General features: G+C 32.8%; 1 protein-coding gene across 2 annotated transcripts in view; it reads left to right on the plus strand.

Moving 5' to 3' along the window:
* Nucleotides 1-19,863, plus strand: part of LOC126965933 (cGMP-dependent protein kinase, isozyme 2 forms cD4/T1/T3A/T3B) — a 200,210-nt gene that overhangs the window by 102,623 nt on the left and 77,724 nt on the right. The window contains exon 1 of one of the 2 annotated variants that reach the window (XM_050809731.1): nucleotides 14,340-14,598. The exons of the other annotated variant lie outside the window; for it this stretch is intronic. Coding sequence (XP_050665688.1) covers nucleotides 14,405-14,598 — 194 coding nt within the window. The 5' untranslated portion in view covers nucleotides 14,340-14,404. Of the gene's footprint in view, nucleotides 1-14,339; nucleotides 14,599-19,863 lie in introns of those variants that run through there. 2 annotated transcript variants of the gene reach the window in all.

Raw genomic sequence — 19,863 nt, forward strand, 5'->3', positions numbered from 1 at the left:
TTTAAACAGCATATTGATAAGAGATTTCACTTCGCAATCTACGATAGTCTCTTTTTTATGACAGTAAGTGTCGAGACGAGCAGGACGTTCAGCTGATGGTAATTTATACGCCCTGCTCTTTACAATGCAGTGCCAAGATTCTTGTAAAATCCAAAAATTGTGAGCGGCACTACAACTGCGCTCGTAACCTTGAGACATAAGATGTTAAGTCTCATTTGCTCAGTAATTTCACTACCTACGGAGCCCTTCAGACCGATACACAGTGATGCTTAAGCACACATGACTGCTTCACGGCAGAAATAGGCGCCGTTGTGGTACCCATAATCCAGCCGGCATCCTGTGCAAAGGAGCCTTCCACTGGACTTTTTTTTATATTAACTGGCTCCGTCGACTGAGTGTCGACGATTCGGCCAACGTCAAGGTGGAGAGATTTTTTATTTTAATTTAGCTGATTGAAGTATATAAAGAGCTGATTTAAAAGGAAATGATCGGTTGATATAGCTGTAGTTTTTGTGTGAACAGAAGAATAGGCAACAAGAGTTAGTACGGTTAGTAATAAACAACCATAATATTAACTACCTTGTTAGTATCTAATCTAAGTTTAAGGGAGAAATGTGTGATTGTAAGTGGGAATATGTGCCTAATAGAAGCGAAGAAAGTATGTAGGATAGAAATTACAATTTAATATTATTGCTGGAGATAAATTTGTAAATCTTTATGAAAGAGGAATGGCATAAAGTAAGAAGAAAAGGGATGTTGATGGGGTGAGGGAAATGACAATTTAGGACAATAATGAAGCTTGGTGAATATAACACCCTCCCAAACATAACTGTCGCAGTACGATGATGACGTTGCATTTTTCTGACCATTTGTGAAGCTTTTTTGAAGCTTTGGGTGCAACATTTTGTCATTTTGCTTATTGCAGTGACTTCCATTGTGAAAATTTTTCATCAGTGTAAATGATATTTCTATACCATTTATAGCCACTTATCGGGACAGCAAGCATTTTGATTGAGCCACTCTTTTTACCAGTGGGAGGCTCCTTTGCACAGGTATCCGGCTAGATTTTGGGTACCAAAACGGTGCCTATTTCTACCGTGAAACAGAATTGTGTAAGCATTACTGTGTTTCTGTCTGAAGGGCGCCGTAGCTAGTGAAATTACTGGGCAAATGAGACTTAACATCTTATGTTTCAAGGTGACGAGCGCAATTATAGTGCTGCTCAGAATTTTTGTTATTTTTTTCAAGAATCCTGAGCGGCACTGCCTTGTAATGGGTAGGGCGTATCAATTACCATCAGCTGAACGTCCTGCTCGTCTCGTCCCTTATTTTCATAAAAAAAAACTGTGTGGCGAACGTTGGCCATAACTGTATTAACAGTCTTAGTTCGTATATCTCTCGATTCTACGAGTTAAGTTTTCTTCAACACCTCGTTTCTTAACTGTGATTTAATTTTTAAAACAAGTTCCAAATTTGAATTCACACAATAAACATTAGAAGGTTTTTTAGTTGTTACATTATTTATAGCCAGTTCTGTTAGAAATATGTAATGAGATTTTTGTTTTTTGCTTGTGCTGTGCGATCTTGTATTTCAAATTTCATAACACATTGGGTAGGTTTTCTTAAGTTTTAATTTATAATCCATTTGGAGTTCGATTATCTTACAGTTTAAATGATCTAATTATTTGATGTTTTTATGATTGTTCCTAAACAAAAGGCTGTTAGTGATAAACTGACAACCAAGTAATCTTAATAAGAGTTTCACATTTTTTTTGGATGTTCGGCTTACTAAATAATTAACTTATTTAACAAATATTGATTTTAGTTATTTATAGACTACGACATTGTTCTATATTTTTTTAATAAATTTTTACGACCAACAACAAAAATGATAGTCTACAACACTAAAGACTGTGCTGTCTCCTTTTTATGTTTTTACTTTTTAGTGTCAGTTAATAATAATAATATTTAATCAACGTGAATGAAAATTCCTAAAAAAGCCGTACACTAAAAACAATTATATCCACGTAGACAAAAATTTTCATAAAATGAAAACTACTGGGCTAAACTATGTAAATTTTTTATGGGACCAAATGGCATCTTTTCCGCATCGAAGAATTACGTAAATCGGATCATAAATCTCAGAGTAATTGGTGTACAAATATAAAAAAACCCGATGGAATTGAGAACCTCCTCCTTTTAGAGGTCGGTTAAAAATAACGCTTAATTGTTTGAAAACACAAGTGACAAACTAACGTTTATTTACACAAAGCACCTATGTAGTTCTTCAATGAAATCTTCAGCGTACAGGCAACGCACTCACAAGTTTGGTTCTAGTCTCAATTGGTCACGGGTGACGGGCACAGAAAGCCGTTAAAGGTGATGCTAAATATTAATTATAGTTGGGCGTGCTGAGTGTCATGTCGCTTTGACGAACGAGCATGACTCTGAGATCATAATATCGTAGAGCTTACTGCTTAGTCAATGCACGTTCGCGCGCGAGGAACGTTACAAACGCGAAAAAGTCGAGTGCGGGTGTTCATTTAAATCGTGTGTTTAGTTTACTGTTTTATCTAAACTTTAAAGTAGATTCTAAGGTGCTATTCGTACATTTGCTGGTTGGCAACTACGTAATTTAAACAATATGTTAACACATGTTTCCTTAATAATAATTACAATATATTATATCATTTGGAATCAACTTATTTATCTACAGTACATATTCAATTTAAGCTACAAATTTTTTTCATGCGTGACTTTCATATTATCATAATTTATTTATTATGATGGTCATGTTCAATAAAAAAGGCAGTTACGTGGTGGGTAATAAAATAATTTTCAATATTCAATATTTATTTGACGTAAACATTCATTTTTATGATCAGATGCTTTGTTTTTGTGCTTAAAGTAAATTTTCTTTATATATAAGCATTATTAGTATAAATTCGCGACTAAGAGCAAATTAAGAAACTAATACAATATTTAAAAAAAAAATATCAGTTTCGTGTTAAATATTTACGTATAAAAGGCGATAAAATATCAGTTTACAAAACAATATTAATTTAATGGGTCACAATTCTGGACTTTAATATATTTTTTTAACATTTTTATTAGTTTATTGACAGAAATTCTGAAAGCCATAAGACCGCCTTTATGCAATAAAATAAAATTGCAATTGTAACTTTGCTAGCTTTTAAAAATCACTCTATTTTTACCAAGAACTAGCTTTTCTCTAGCTTTTTAACAATAAATAACTTTTTTAACTATTCCTAAACTTAAACTAAACTTAAATTTATTTACACATTTTTAGGTTTTCTATTCAAGCGTGCCTTTTTAACTATTATTTTGTCATTAGTCGCTTTTAATTATCTCGATGACAAAATCGCTATGGAACCCAATTTGCCAGTATCCGGTGCTTCAGAATCTCAAACCGATATAAGTAGTTTTATTTTTATTTTTAATGCGCTAATATCTAGGTCTATAAGTGGGATAAATAAATAAATAAATATATTTTAAAACTGTATTATCCATTGCTTAAATATAAGTAAATACGTTGTTCTACATAAACATTAATCCTTAGTAAACCTAAAAAAAATCCGGGATACCAAAAAAAACCTTTATTCATATTTTATAAAGACTAAGTTGTAAATATAAAGGCCTATAGTTAGTAACCGTGTATGTTGGAAAGCTGTTTATTTGTTTAGCTTGCCAAATGCCGTTTTAAAAGTTAAAAAAAGTGAGGTTTTCGTTGATTAGAAGGTATTCACTATATTTTCTTTAGTTAGAAACTTGCACAGAAATTTGTATTTTATAATTATATCATAAATGAATATTTAATTCGTATGTTATAAGCTCTTTATTTTAAGATAGGCTGGACTCAATTGATTAAAGTAGTATAGATTTATAGCCTCAAAAAGGCTTATTAAATGGTTTGCCAATTTGCTTTAGGCTTAAAATAGGTACCAATACATAAAATGTATAGTATGTATCTGCCGTGAAGCAGTAATGTGTAAGCATTACTGTGTTTCGGTCTGAAGGGCGCCGTAGCTAGTGAAATTACTGGGTAAATGAGACTTAACATCTTAGTCTCAAGGTGACGAGCGTAATTGTGGTGCCGCAGAATTTTTGAGTTTTTCAAGAATCCTGAGCGGCACTGCATTGTAACGGGCAGGGCGTATCAATTACCATCAGCTGAACGTCCTGCTCGTCTCGTCCCTTATTATCATAAAAAAAATCTAGATTGCAGCTGTTTAAAATTTTCATTCAAATTGTAATAATATATGTGAATGAAAGTCTATCTATCGCTTTCAAGGCTTTAAATCTAATTTTGATGAAAATTATGGGCAAAGTCTGTAGAATAAGGGATGCGCAACATTTTATTAAGTTGGCAAAGAAGCTGGTAAAGAAGGTACCATAAACAACCCACCTAAAAGATTTTTTTTAATGAAAATGAGGGACGAGACGAGCAGGTCGTTCAGATGGTAATTGATACGCCGTACCCATTCCAATGCAGTGCCGTTCAGGATTCTTGAAAAACCCAAAAATTCTGAGCGGCACTACAATTGCGCTCGTCACCTTGAGACATAACATGTTACGTCTCATTTGCCCAATAATTTCACTAGCTACGGCGCCCTTCAGACCGAAACACAGTTTGTAATGTTAACACATTACTGATTCACGGCAGAAATAGGCGCCGTTGTGGTACCCATAATCTAGCCGGCTTCCTGTGCAAAGGAGCCTTCCACTGGTAAACTCAGATTTAAAAAGGCACTAATAATGGAGCACTAGTTGTGTGATTTTCTGCTAGCTGAAGTGAAGAGGAATCATGAAAACCTCAACGAGAACTAAAACTCTCCCTCACCTGATTAAAGTGTAAAATACTGATCGTCGGACTATTAGAAATATACGGCCAAGTGCGTTGCAGCAAGTAACATAATATAAAAGTTCTTGTAGATTCACGATTTATGACGTATTAAAAAAAATCTACTACCTAGATCTCGTTCAAACCAATTTTCGGTGGAAATTTGCATGGTAATGTACATCATATATATTTTTTAGTTTTATCATTCTCTTATTTTAGAATGTACACATATTTTACCACTTTGGATTTTTATCGCGAAAACTATTCCGTTTAGAAAAAAATTATATCAAAAATTTCAATATCATATTTGAATACCAAATAAAATAAAATAAAAAATAAATAAATAAAATAAAATACCTATCCATAGATATCCCACACGTATGGAAAAGATGAAAAAATATTTTTTAGTTTCAGTTCTAAGTATGGAGAACCCCCAAAATTTATTGTTCAAAAAATTTCACATTTAAATACCACACAAATAAATAAATATGAATTTTATTTTTTAATGAAAACAAAAAACAATGTCAGTGATGTCGTAACTTGTACCATAAATAATTAAAAAAAAATATTTGACCTAAATATCCTGAAGGTCATAACGGTTCGATTGTATTTTAATTTACTCTAAGTACTTTTAATTCAATGTTGACAAGTTGATGACTCTAAAATATTTAAATTTATTCATATATTTATTAAGATATTTCGCCCGATTTTTTTAGAATTAGTCATCAATGAATGGGTGGGTAAATTTTGATGAGAGGCGATCCGATTAAAAAAACTGCATGTTATCATCATACAATTGAAATATTATTAACTTTTAATAGGATAAAATCTGGATTCTTCACATTCACAGATAAGAGATTGAGATTGAAAGCGTCTGTTAGACATCTCTGCCAAATAAATATATAAGAGATTTCCACGTATATAGTCACTCGTCACATTATCTCTGGAACCATAAGCCGTAGAGACTTAAAATTTGGTAGGAATATTCCTTTCGCCGAGTAGACGTCGGCTAAGAACGGATTTTACGAAATTCCACCCGCAATTTTTTTTATTATGAACAGAACAACGTCTGTAGGTTCAGCTAGTATCAAATAATTTAATTGAATATTTAGCTTTATATTTGTCAAAATTCAAACAAATCCATTTAAGAATTATTAATATTGACGGAAAACTGACCAACAGTACTAACTGTACAAACTTAGGAAAAAGTTTAAAAAACAAAACTGAAATCATTAATATTTATTTGTATGAGAGTAAACAGTTTATTTATATAATATTAATAATTAATAGAATACAAAATGAGCTGTATAGAAAACAATAGAGCCATATCTTATAACAATAGAATTACAAACAGCCTAAATACATAATGTTCTATACTGCTTACTTTGTTTAACATATAGGTTAAGTAGTCCATTAAAAAAGTGTTTAGTTGCACTAGGGAACACACTTTTTTAAAGAATTTTAGTAAAACTTAGTGTATTTTAGCACGGAGAGTTCCGTACAATAGTACTTTACTTTACTTTGTACTCTACTTTGTGTTATATATTAAAACAAATATTTTTTTTAATACTCTTTTAAAAGGAACTTTTAAATTTTATGTAGTGAGCATTTTGAAATTATCCGTTATAGTTTAATTATTTATTGTGATAGCGGCAATAGTAGAGATCATACTATCTATATTCAACGACATTATGATGTACAGCCCGCTTGCAGACAGATTGACTTGAATAAACAATGGATTCTTTCTAATAAGGATTCCATTGGTTTTTTGAAAGAACCCTTAAAACAACAAATCTCTGTAAAATGTGTGACTCAATAAAAACACTAGGTTTATTTATGTTAAGCATAAATCTTAAATTTTAAGCAATTAAATTATAAATAGTGACAAAAAATAAATATTAGTTGCGTGACAAATGATGGCACGTCAAATGCCGTGACCAGAGTGAAAATATTAATATTCAACGTTGATAATTTCTAGCTTTAAAATTCATGAAACCTAGTTGAAATGTGTCAAGGTGAAGTTCCAACAGTACTGTGCTAATTTAATTCGTTCACATAATATATTTTACATACCTGAATACAAGCTAAACCGAGGAAAATTTTATTGGTTTTGATATAGCGGCTAACTTCGGTTTAGCATTTACATTTTTATTACTTAATTATTAAAATTATTAGATTCCCAAAGGACCTGGATAAAAAAACGTTTTCATCATCAACTTAATATGTCCTGATGAATGTAATATTGTTTGCGAGTCTTATAAGCGTCCGGCCCGCAAGCTAGAAAGGGGGTTACGATTTGGTATCATAGAGATGGCATCAGAAAGCAGGAAGGATGACCAAAGATGAGATAGGATGACGTTATATATCTAGGGGGCATAATTGCGAATTGCGAAAGACAGAACTCAATGGAAACAGATGGAACAGCCATTGCCAAAGGTCACGCTGCTGAGGCACATTTTCTAAAAGGAAAGATAATTTTGATCAGTTTTATGTTTGTTATTGATTATATTTTTTATCATGGGTTCATTATTCCTCTCTTCGAAATAAAACGCTTTTTATTTTATTAGCTTAGTAAAAAAAAGAGATTCTGATATTCGTTTACGATGCCACGTTAGTTTTATTTCTAAGCAACTAAGCTAAAAATTCAGTTTTTACTACACGATTTACGCATGCACGACAGTAATGAAATCAAAACCTTTCAAGTTGTAGAAAAGTATGGGCGGTGATTTTCTCTTACTGTATGGCCACCACATAAAATCTGAATTAGGAGGTGATAGGAATATAATAAGTGCCAATTCCTTGCGGGGCGACTACGCCTATATATATACGCCTATAGGTTGATGAACTAGCAATGTTTAACGCGATTATATCCCTTCTAGTTCCTTATTATTTGAATTTCTATGGGACATCCGCATGCCCATTTGAGCTCGTATTCCATTTAAAATAGTATTTCATTGTTATACAATATACCAAATCCAAAATATTAACAAAATATATTCAAACGTGTTAACATTAAAATTGTTGTTAAGCCGATGACAAAATCACGTGGCGATTTAGTTAATGGTTTCGGTCGTTTTGCCGGTGTCGCTATCACAGCGATAACGTCAACAACCATAAATAGCGGGTGTCTGTACTCTGTCAACTTTGGCTAAAACGGGCTTAGCACACGTCACATGACGTCACTCGGGAGCAAAGAAGCTAATCTAGGTTTTAGATAATTCGCCTTCGATAACATTTACTTTCTGATTAAGTTTAAATGGTAAAGTCATGGTCAAATTTGCAAAAAGAATCTTGGTGGGGAAATTACGGAGATTTATAACTATTTTGGTTTTATACAATTTTATAATTATGTTTCTGGGTGCAATATAAAACTTAAAAATTAATGTTTTTTTTTAAATACAAATTACTCATTACTTCGTAAACAAAAGAGATTAGAGACGTGACCAGTTCACAGTACGTATTAGTATATCGAATATAAAGCCATTAGGAATTAATATTAAATTAATTTTGAAATAGCAAGAAGCTACACATTCGCATACTACATATTAACTTTTAATATTATTAATTATTTAATTTTATTTGTAAATAGTTTTATTTGTAAAAGATCATATTTTACCAGCTTAAGACTTCTTTGTACAGGATGCCCGGTAACTGAGTACCACTAGGTTGGTAACATCTTATGTCTCAAAGTGACGAGAGCGTTTGCTTTGTAATATGTATGGATATACTATTTTTTTTTTTAATAAATTTAATATTTTTTTTTATATTTCACGAGATCGTCACGAACCTATGAATGTCACTTTTTCTCATAAGAAAACTTAAGTGTGCTTAACTTAATAATTTTTTTATTGCAATTAGCTCTAAGGTTTTTTGCTTGGCCATGGCGATATTAGTCTTGTTCGCAAATCTTTGAAGTTGATCTTGACAAATCAATAGTCATATTTCAAACGCGGCTCCACTTATTATAGGTGTTGTAAAAGATTGATTAATTAATTATCTCTATCATATCTGCGCCGCAGGCTGTGTCGTGGTGAAATAAAATTGTGCTTGCATAATATTATGATTATAAGATGTTTATTAAAATAATAACAGTTACATTTGGTCTTTCAACAAATAAATTGCCTGTTAAATTGACATTAGTCCTTCTAATACTGTGATCTTAGATTAATATTGACACACTTTTTACACAAATTATCTTGCCCTAAGTTAAGCATATATAGCCTGTGTTATGGGTTACAAGACAATGATATATTTAATACAATACACTTACTTAAACATACATATATTCATATAAATATACATAAATACATTTAAGCATCCATGGCTCGGAAACAAACATGTTCATCATCTAAATGCTTGCAACTACCGGGATTCGAACCCGGGACCTCTAGCTTAGTAGGTAGGACCGCTAACCACTCGGCTATACAGGTTGTCATTAATGATTGGTCTCCACTGCACTACAAGTAAAAAACTTCAAACTTTTAGATACAGCAACTACCCAAGCTTTTTTATTACAGTAACTGTAAGATGTTTGTGTGCGTGACATTAAGACACTGGCATCTTTAAAATTTTGTAACATACACTTCGTGTTATTTTAAATAGTAATTAATGAAATACAAAATAATTTCTGATGATATGTGATCTTTGTCTTTCTTGTAGTATTATTTTTACAAAGTTTTACTATGCAACCTTTAGTTTCAATTATAAGCAAAGTTTAACAGAACATGTGGCACGTCAACGTCACACATTGTTCGTGACTGGCTCGAGTACGACCACTTGGGCGTAGTATTAATTGCCGCAATTTGCGACTACGCCTGCGGTATCTAGTTGGAACGCAGCGGAGACCAATCCTTAATCTAAAACTGTACAATACTCGATCGGAAAACCTTACAAGGTGTAAACAGTCACTAGAAGTGATACATGTACGACATGGATAATAATCCAAGCTGATCTTATAAAACATAACATATTAATTATGTTGGGCACCCAAAGTACACACATTCCACTAAATAAACACATCTGACAATGGGCAAAATAGACAGTCCAATAAAGGCATAAAATGCATTTATTTTCTCCAAATTGATTCCTTTACAATTCTTTTTGATGTCATTTCTAATATACTAGACACTACTACCGGTTCGGAAACAAATGGCGCTCTGAAAGAGAAGAAGAGGCGCAAGAAACTCTCCCAGCATACTTTTTTTGCGATATTTTTTATGAAATATACATTATTGTACATAATCTAGTCCCAGGCTGTCGGATCACTTACATTTCAGCTGTGGAGTAGTAGGATTAACGACAGAGCCATTTTTAATAATATATTTCTTTAAGCGATGAAACGGTTTGAAAACAAATAAATTTTCCAGTTTCACACATCTGGCATTGTTGTCAGATTCCATTCGAAAATTTTCCAAAGAGTTATACAAGCAAGTTTAATGATATCTCTAGTAGCGATATGATAGAGTTTGAAAATAAATAAATTTTCCAGTTTCACATAACGCCTTGGGCATGTGTCCAAGACGCGGTATACATGTCTAGGTCATCACCAGAGGCTCGTTTAAAACTGACTCGTAATCTAATGTTATTTACCTGTAACATACGTTTCAAGTAATAGATTGATGAATGTCAGATACCACGTGATAAGGTATCATAGGAATGATAAGAAAATGGAAATAGTCATGCATTATTATTAGGTTTAGTACAATGATTTCCTTGTTTTGTGTTCCGTACCTACTCAAATGAATACCAACGGAAACCCTTTAATAAGACTCCGCTGTCCGACAATCTACAAGGTAACTCTTTTATCAATTATGCCTACTACTCGGCTAAGTCGAGTAAGTAATTCTTTTGTGGGGGTGATGTATGTGCTTTTACAATAAGATCCAAGAAAATGTTCAAAACAAAAGTCTTAAGATATTCAAAAGAATTGTTAAGAAACGTTTGTGTGGTAAAGGTTACTATAACATAAATGACTTTCTTAATGATGCAACAAATTGGGAATGGAGCGACCGCCCTCAGGCTATTAAATAATAAGTTTAATTGTACAATATTACTTTTTTAACATATTTTTTGATGGAAAAAAAGCCCGCTGAGTTTGTTGCGCCCATTCTTGTCAGGTCTGAGGCATTATTTTTGCAATGGGTGGTAGTTTTTGAAAATATTTGAATTTGAATATTATATACTATTTGTTATGTTTTTAAAGTGATAACCTTCACTTCTAGGATTAATACACAAATAAAATTTGAAAAAAAAAATTATAACGATGCGGGACTCAAACCTACGACCTCTGTCGTTCCGTGCCAGTGGTCTGCCAACTGAGCTAACCGTTCGAGTATTATCGAGATATATATATGACGTATCGTCATAAAATCTTGTATGCTTTGTTCAACTCCCAAGTTGTGGCTTCATCTACAGGATCTACTTTACAGTTGATAACCTGCTCAACCCCAATATTTGCATATTAGAAGTTGCCTTGAGATGTCGCTCTTGTAAATCTAAACAATTTGTTATGTTTTTAAAGTGATAAACCTCACTTCTAGGATTAATACACAAATAAAAATTGATCAGATGAGCCACAACCTGAGAGTAGAACAGAGAATACAAGATTTTATGACGATACGTCACTCCAACGGTTAGCTCAGTTGGCAGTGCACTGGCACGGACCGCCAGAGGTCGTGGGTTCGAGTCCCGTGTCGTTCATAATATTTTGTTTTCAAATTTTATTTGTGTACTATATACTAGTTGCTGCCCGCGATGTGGTCCGCGTGAACCTACATCTAGCATGATACTATTATTATTAAGACAGTTAACTTCATGTTAGTTAGGTTTATTTAAATCCTGTGTTTTTATCACATTAAAACTAATACACACAGACTTACCCACATTCCCACCTTCACACTCATACACACACACACACACACCGACAAACACACACACATATATATATATATATTAACAAGCATCTGTCCGAATACAATCTTGTTGTTATACTGTCTTTTTTAGGCCTTAAAAATGATAATCCACTTTTGGGTGTCAGATAATATTTATATGTATTATTTAAATATTTTAAGAGCTGAGGATTATGTATATGTTATTCCGAACCCTTTTTGATATTCAGCAAATTTAATTAAATTTAATCGGTTGTTCTTGCGTTTAGCCCGGACATACAATATACAGACCAACATACAAATAGAGAAAAATTGTACTAAATACTATTTTGGGTTCGGTATTGTTTGTAAAACACAGCAATTCAAACATATATATGATCAACTTAGTGACGATTTTATTATTTTAAGTAGATTTGTAAAAAAAATATTAAAAGTGACCAAATGTTACTCTCCTCTGTAGCATGACTCAAGTTTATTGCATAAATACAACACATAACAAAACAATTTATTTGAAAGACATGTCGTTGTGTCCTAAATATTTTGTAGATATCATTTACAGTGACTTGATAACCTTTTCAATAAAGCTTAAAGCTTCATTGAGTTGACACAAGGATATAATATACACAGTTGACAACCCATATAGCCCATTGGTTAGTGACCCTGCCTACTGAGCTAGAGGTCCCGGGTTCGAATACCGGTAGGTACAAACATTTATATGATGAATGTGAATGTTCGTTTCCGAGTTATGGATCATTATAAGTATTTATGTATGTGTATATGAGTATATTGTATTCAATATATCGTTGTCTTGTACCCATAGTACAGGCTATACCTAGTTTGGGGCAAGATAATTTGTGTAAAAGTGTGTCAATATATAATTATTATTATTATAGTTATAAAACTTCAGTTAAGTAATATCATCATTGTGCAACTAAACATCTTATCAATCAAGAACAATTAAATTTAATCAAGCTGAATATATTTTTAGAATTGATATATTTATTACTATTGCATGTACCTACATTCAGGTAGACGCATGACGCCGTGGTATCTGATGATAATTAAGAATATTACGATAAACTAATTACTCTTAAAATATTATTGATTAAAATGCTTACATTATCTGCGTTGCACGCGGTCAAATAGATCGAACTGATACTGGGGTGCACCAGACCAGAGATGACAGCAATTCTCTATATATGGCCGGACCTGCGTTTTGTAGAGCGCTAGAATGTGGGCTGGTTTGAAGCATTGCCGTGCTCTATTAATGACACCCAGCTTCTTCGGAGCCGATTTGGCTTTACCTTCCAGATGACCGCGGAATTGGCAATCGCTCGAGATTTCGAGACCCAGTATTCAGATACTAGGCGAGGCTTTCACACCTCTCGTGTTGTTGAAGAGCGGTGATACGAGAAATGGGATTATTTTTTGTGGTTAACGCGCAAACATGAGTCTTCTGGGGGTTAAATTGAACATGGTTCAATTTATCCTATTCCGCGACCTTCTCAGGACTTGATAGAAGACACAAGTTTCTCGTCGACGATTTCCCGAGAGAGACCTGCATGGCCCGTGTATACGGTATCACCAGTGCTGCCGTCTGCATAGCAATGTATGTTGGGGGCGTCCAACTTATCATTGATATGCAGAAGAAACAGTGTAGGAGATAGCACACAGCCTTGGGGCACTCCAGCGTTCACGGGCTTCGGGTTCGAGCAAAAACCGTTGACAACGACCTGTATGCCCATTTCATTGTTTTATGCTTATATGGATAGAACTAAAAGATAATAGAATAAACTATAAAATTTATTTGTTTATACTCTAAAGATTTTCACGCCTCTGTGTCTTTCGCTATTTGGATCCATTTAGGTCCAGCTACTCTTTTTACTTCATCTTCCCAGCGTTTAGTTTGTCGCCCTTTTCTTCTACTACCATCTCTTGGATACCAGTCGGTTATTATTTTTGTCCATTTATCTTGTTTTTCTCTTAACATATGTCCTATCCATCGCCACTTTAGTGTTCTGCATATTGATTTTGCCTCTCTTGCAGGTTGCATTAAACTTCATAAAATTTTTCTATTTTTGACGAGATGTTCAGCAAATATTTAAATGTATTTTTTAAAATCATATTGGGTGCGTACAATGTGAGCCCCTAGTTAAAGTGTAAAATAAAAAATTATATAATAACGAAATATTTTTACTGTTGTTCTAAAAAATGTAAGTGGATTACATACCCTCCATTATCATTTCCTATCGATGATACTGCTGATAGCAAATGTACATTAATAGCAGTTTATTACTACAAGGTGATTCCTATATACGTTATGTTGAATTAAAAACATAACCATCATTGTCTAACCTGTTCTTTACAGTCAAGTGTATTACTTAGCAAAGTGTAGTTTAAAGTGGTTTGAATTCGTAACAGTGATAAAATGTCTCATACACATACGACTCAGTGTAAAGTGGACCATTATTATAAACTGGAAAAGAAGTATATGGACTTAAAGAGACTGGTGTTAGAGAAGACAGAAGAGCTGAAAAAAAGGGATAAGATCATAGCGAAGCTTGAAAATGATATAGACGAGCGAGATACGACGATACGGTATTTGAAGAATGAGATTGACAAATTCCGTCAAGTTGTCAAACCGTTGACTAGACAAATGATAGATATGCAGAGAAGTGGTGTTGAGGTGGAAGATGAATGTTTGGTGATCAGAACTCCGGGATTAGAAAATACAAGAATACTTCCATTAGGAGAACCCAGGCTGAAGAGGACAGCTATATCCGCTGAGCCGTTATCGTCCTTGAATCAGGATAATGAGATGAAACTAGTCAAAATATCCAAAAGTCATAAGTAAGTAAAGTAAATTTACAAAAATCGTAGACAAAATAATTTCACTGCTTGAAAAAGCAACATTTCATTTGAATAGTTTTAGTAAATAGTATCAACTAGATTTTACATCAGAATTCTGAATAAATAGTACCTAATTAAACTTTCGTCTTTGGATCAGGGTAATGAGATGAAACTAGTCAAAATACCCATAAGTAAGTAAGTAAAAATTTACAAAAATCGTTGATAAAAAAAGTTCACTGCTGGAAAAAGCAATATTTCATTTGAATTGTATTAGTAGCACCAGTGGGAGGCTCCTTTGGACAGGATGCCGGCTAGATTATGGGTACCAAAACAGCGCCTATTTCTACCGTGAAGCAGTAATGTGTACATTACTGTTTTTCGGTCTGAAGGGCGTCCTAGCTAGTGAAATTACTGGGCAAATGAGACTTAACATCTTATGTCTCAAGGTGACGAGCGCAACTGTAGTGCCGCTCAGGATTTTTGAAAAATCCAAAACTGCATTGTAATGGCGTATCAATTACCATCAGCTGAACGTCCTGCTAGTCTCGTCCCTTATTTAAAAAAAAAACGTAGATAGCAATGGCGTTCTATATATACATATAGCATTAACTCAAATTTTATATTTTAAATCAATATTCGTTGCAAAATACAAATTTATATCAATCTTTGACGTGTAAGATAATATTTGCAATTGCAGCGTATCTAAGCGCGATTTACAATCGAGTGTTATTGCTGAGATCTAAATAGTGTATTTAGGTCATATTTCTACCATTTTAAAAGTAATTACATCAATATTTCATTCAAAGCGATCGCAATATCACATAAATCTTTTATTATAAATATGTACTGTGCAGTATTTGTGTTGCTATTCATCAATCAGTGTGAATTTCTCTCACATGGTGCTGTAGGCTGTCAGTTGGAGGTCAACATGTGTTAGCCTGTGTGCCTTCACTCGAGACACATTTGGTATTGCATTCGAACTTATATAATGTCCTCGCCTTCGGCTGTGCATGACTCGAATGTTATACATGTGATGGCTTGTTTCAAACAATAGTATTGTTCGTTGAATATAGGTTACATATTTGTTTTATTGAAGTTATACTTCTTTAGGCGCGTTATGAAAAAATTATGAAATTTTAAGATGCGCGCGCATCACTGTAACACAAAACTAATAGGTTGACGTTGGTTGCTAAAATTTTCTGACATTTGCGTCATTCGTCATCGTCCAATTATTAAGACAGGCAAAGGGTTCAAGCATCCAGCCGTATTCATTATGAAATAATGAATTGTCAAAGCCATCTTTGCATGAGTTTTACAAAATTGTTCTTTCTAAAAACGTAGAATAGCACGAAGAATAAATCATTTTAATGATTTTTGCTTCGTTAGGCCCAAAGAGTATAATAATATATAGGGAAAAGAGAGCCCTCTCTACGCATTATGAGCTGTCTATTTGAAAACTAGCGCCATTTACTCATAGTACAGGCTATGCCTAGTTTGGGGCAAGGTAATTTGTGTAAAAGCTCGAAATTATAAAATTAATTTTTAATGTTGTGACGCAATTAAATAACTAACTCCTTTTTTACGTTGGTACTGAAATTTTTTACCATGTTGAAATTGCGCGTAGAGTTAGTTATTTAATTTTGCCACAACATAGAACTTAAAGGATAGATTTAGTAGTGTACATATGCAAAATGGAACACGAGAGCTACATTCATGCGCAAACGCTAGAAGTAGCCACCATTTTATGACCAGTGGGCAGTGACACAACTAAAGAAAAGTTGAAAGGTTTCAAAGCGAGTGATAGCTGACAAAACTTTCATTTTCGGGCCAGATAACAGATGGCACTACAGTCTTCTGAAAACGTCACTATAAGGCGTCTGTCCCACCCCTGGTTAGAGGTGGTCTAAACTGTTAAAATTTTTCAATGAATTATACTGTTGTGTTATATTTTTCTAACTGTTGTTGTAAACTGTTATAATATATATTAGATGTTATAAATTTTAATCGAAATTATTTACGCTGATAGTTGTTGTTGTGGTTTGAAGTTATTTAGTGTTATAATATAACATATTTGAAGAGGAATAATTACTTTAACACTAAGTACTAGGTAGATGGTATTTTTTTTGTTGTGCTTTTTAGAAAGCTTTTTGTTCTGTGTAGGTCTGTGTACCTACAATGTACAATCTAATCGACTAATGAGTTAAAGAAATTATTAACTAAACGTATATTTACACTATTCACAAAACTTTTATTTTTACACTAACACTTGTCTATTTACATAAAAAAATAAAAATAACTCAAGACGTATTATATATTACACATATCCACTTAATTTACTATTCATACCATAGTTTTCACAAACATTTTACTTCAAAATGATAATAATACTTTTCAAAACACAACTAGCAGTTTGTCAATTTAAAAACTCGCAAATGATGATTCTCATTGGAAATATAATGAATGAAAGTGTTGTTTTATCCGAAATATTCTTTATCTTCGTCTCATCGCAAGTAGAAATAGCTCTTATGTTTATAGCAAGAGTGTTTACAATACTTTTCAATCTAAAACAACAGTGTTATAATTTTATATTTGTTTGTCGCAAGTAAAAATAGCTTTTATTGTGATATGGCAAGTGTTCATATTACTTTAAATACTAAGCAATTACTAAAGCGAATTAGAAAAAGGGCCATCTGTTGAAAAACATTAAATTTACAAAACTTTTTAATAAAACAAACGCACTACTTTCCGCTCGTGTATATAGATGGCGCTGTAATTAAATTTCAAACGAATTTTAATAGTATGGAAATAATTTATATAATTTTAATATTGTAACAGTCTAGTGACAAATTTTATAATGTGTTATACTGTTGTAAAAATATATTGTAATATATAATGTGTTGTGTGTTATAACGCCCACCTCTACCCCTGGTTAGGCCAAAGAAGTATAACTTCTTGTGTGCATACATAAGCACACACTATTTTTTGCTCATTGATTTTATTTTTATATCGAGACTATATTTTTTTTGTTTTAATCAGCGTTTTCGGCCTAGTATCACGTAATATGATGAAAAGTATAATGATCTTTAAATACAGTAATCTATTGTTGGTATGGAAAAAATATGCGCGTCAGTAGGATCATATTTTAAATCTCTTATGTATAAAATATGTATATCTGTCTAATCTATCACAATTAACATGATAAAGAATGTTTTATTTATTTCTGTACTTGTAATATAATGTCAGATATTATTCGTAATACTACAGTCTCGTTCTCATGTGCTGTTGATTTAAAGAAAATAACTGTAAATGTTTTTATTTTACTAAATCATGTTGAGTTTCAAGTTGCTCCTTTGCACAGGATGCCGGCTAGTTTATGCGCACCACAACGGCACCTTTAATTTTTAATTTTTAAGCATTAATGTCTTTCGGTCTTAAGGGCGCCCTAGTTAGTGAAATTACTGGGCAAATGAGACTTAACATCTTATGTCTCAAAGTGACGAGCACAGTTGTATTGCCTCTCAAAATTTTTGTTCGAGACCTTCAACTTGTTTTTGAAGTCGGTTGAAAAAGAATTGTGTTCAGATCTGATACTCATCTGAATCTGTTTGTTTACCGATTCCTGCAGAAGGCATCCTAAAAGTTAATGTTCCAATAAATCACATGCTATCTTTTACTGTCAAAATGAAAAAGAAAGTGATTATTAATGAAACATATAGCCGAATGATTAGTGACCCTGACTACTAAGCTAGAGGTCCCGGGTGCGAATCCGGGTAGGTGCAATCATTTATATGATGAATATGGATGTTTGTTTCCGAGTCATGGACGTTTATATCTATTTATGTATGTTTAAGTTAGTATATTATATTAAATATATCGTTGTCTTTTACTCATAGTACAGGCTATGCCTAGTTTGGGGCAAGGTAATTTGTGTAAAAGTGTGGCAATATTATTATTCAAACATTAAATTTAAGAATGCTTTTTGCAACTATCGGTTAGACAATAAAAAAAATGAAATTTTTATTCAAAATAGGATTTAAAATCACTTCTTGAACGTCAAAATCTACCACCCATTCAAAAGAGACTGCCTCAGACCTGAGAAGAATGGGCGCAAGAAACTCAGCGGACTTTGTTTTTTTTTTTAATATAAAATATGGATTACAATGTAATATCGTACAATAAACATTTATAATTAAAGAGCCTGAGGGTGTTCGCTTTATTCCCAGTCCGTGGTTACATTAAGAAAATCGTTTATGCTATAATAACCTTTCCCACACAAACGTTTTTTAACAATTCTTTTAAATTTCGTAACGCATTTGTTTTGTACATTTTCTGGGATCATATTGTAGAAGTAAATACATCGCCCAACAAAAGTCTTACTAACTCGACCCAACTCTCTCTCTCGTATGGGGCCATTCGGGTAACCCTAGGTATGTTCTACCTGTGGACAGCCTCTTGACATTTTTGACACAAAAACTGCAACTATAACTGATATAGCCTTGTCTAAACAACTAGTAATTAATTATAATACTGCTACATTAATGCGAGTGAACTCGAGGACCAAGTACGAGTCTGGGCTCGGCCTGATTGCAATTAATGGAGTTTATTCGTTTTAGTTTAGAGGTTATTGTCATTAACATTCATATTGCTGCTAGATTATTCTATATAACATACACATTAATTATATTGCCTGTTAGACTGTTTCTAATGTGAATGTGTAAGTAATAATAAACGGTCTATACATTTACGAAATGGCAAAATTTGTGAAGAAAAATCACAGTGCGCTATACTTACAGCAAAAACATATGACCCACAGTACTTGAATACTTATTTGTTAAGAAAAATTCAAATCTATTCACTCGAATGGGCGACTGTTCTTTGTTTCCATCGCGTGATCCTACTAGACTTCGAGTACCCCACATTAAAACCACTTTGTACCAAAAAAACTGTCATGCTATGTGTGTAGAGATATTTAATAAATTGCCAAAATAAATAAGAGAGGTGACAGTATTAAATAGATTTAAATTTTAATTATTAACACTATTAAAAATATTGTTTTTATTCAATAAATGAATGTTATCAAACGAAGTAGTAACTGGCACCAATACTATTTTTACCAATAATATTATATTATTTTGTTGTGATTACTTTTACTACATTATATCTTAGCATTTCATTTATTATTGTAAATGTGTATTGCAGGGTCTTTTAGTAGGCTTTACGTTGATTAAATTAAGTGTAGCAGTAATTATTGTTTGTGTTAGGTTT

The sequence above is a fragment of the Leptidea sinapis genome, chromosome 9 (genome assembly GCF_905404315.1).
Source record: "Leptidea sinapis chromosome 9, ilLepSina1.1, whole genome shotgun sequence".
In the NCBI taxonomy this organism is placed as follows: domain Eukaryota; kingdom Metazoa; phylum Arthropoda; class Insecta; order Lepidoptera; family Pieridae; genus Leptidea; species Leptidea sinapis.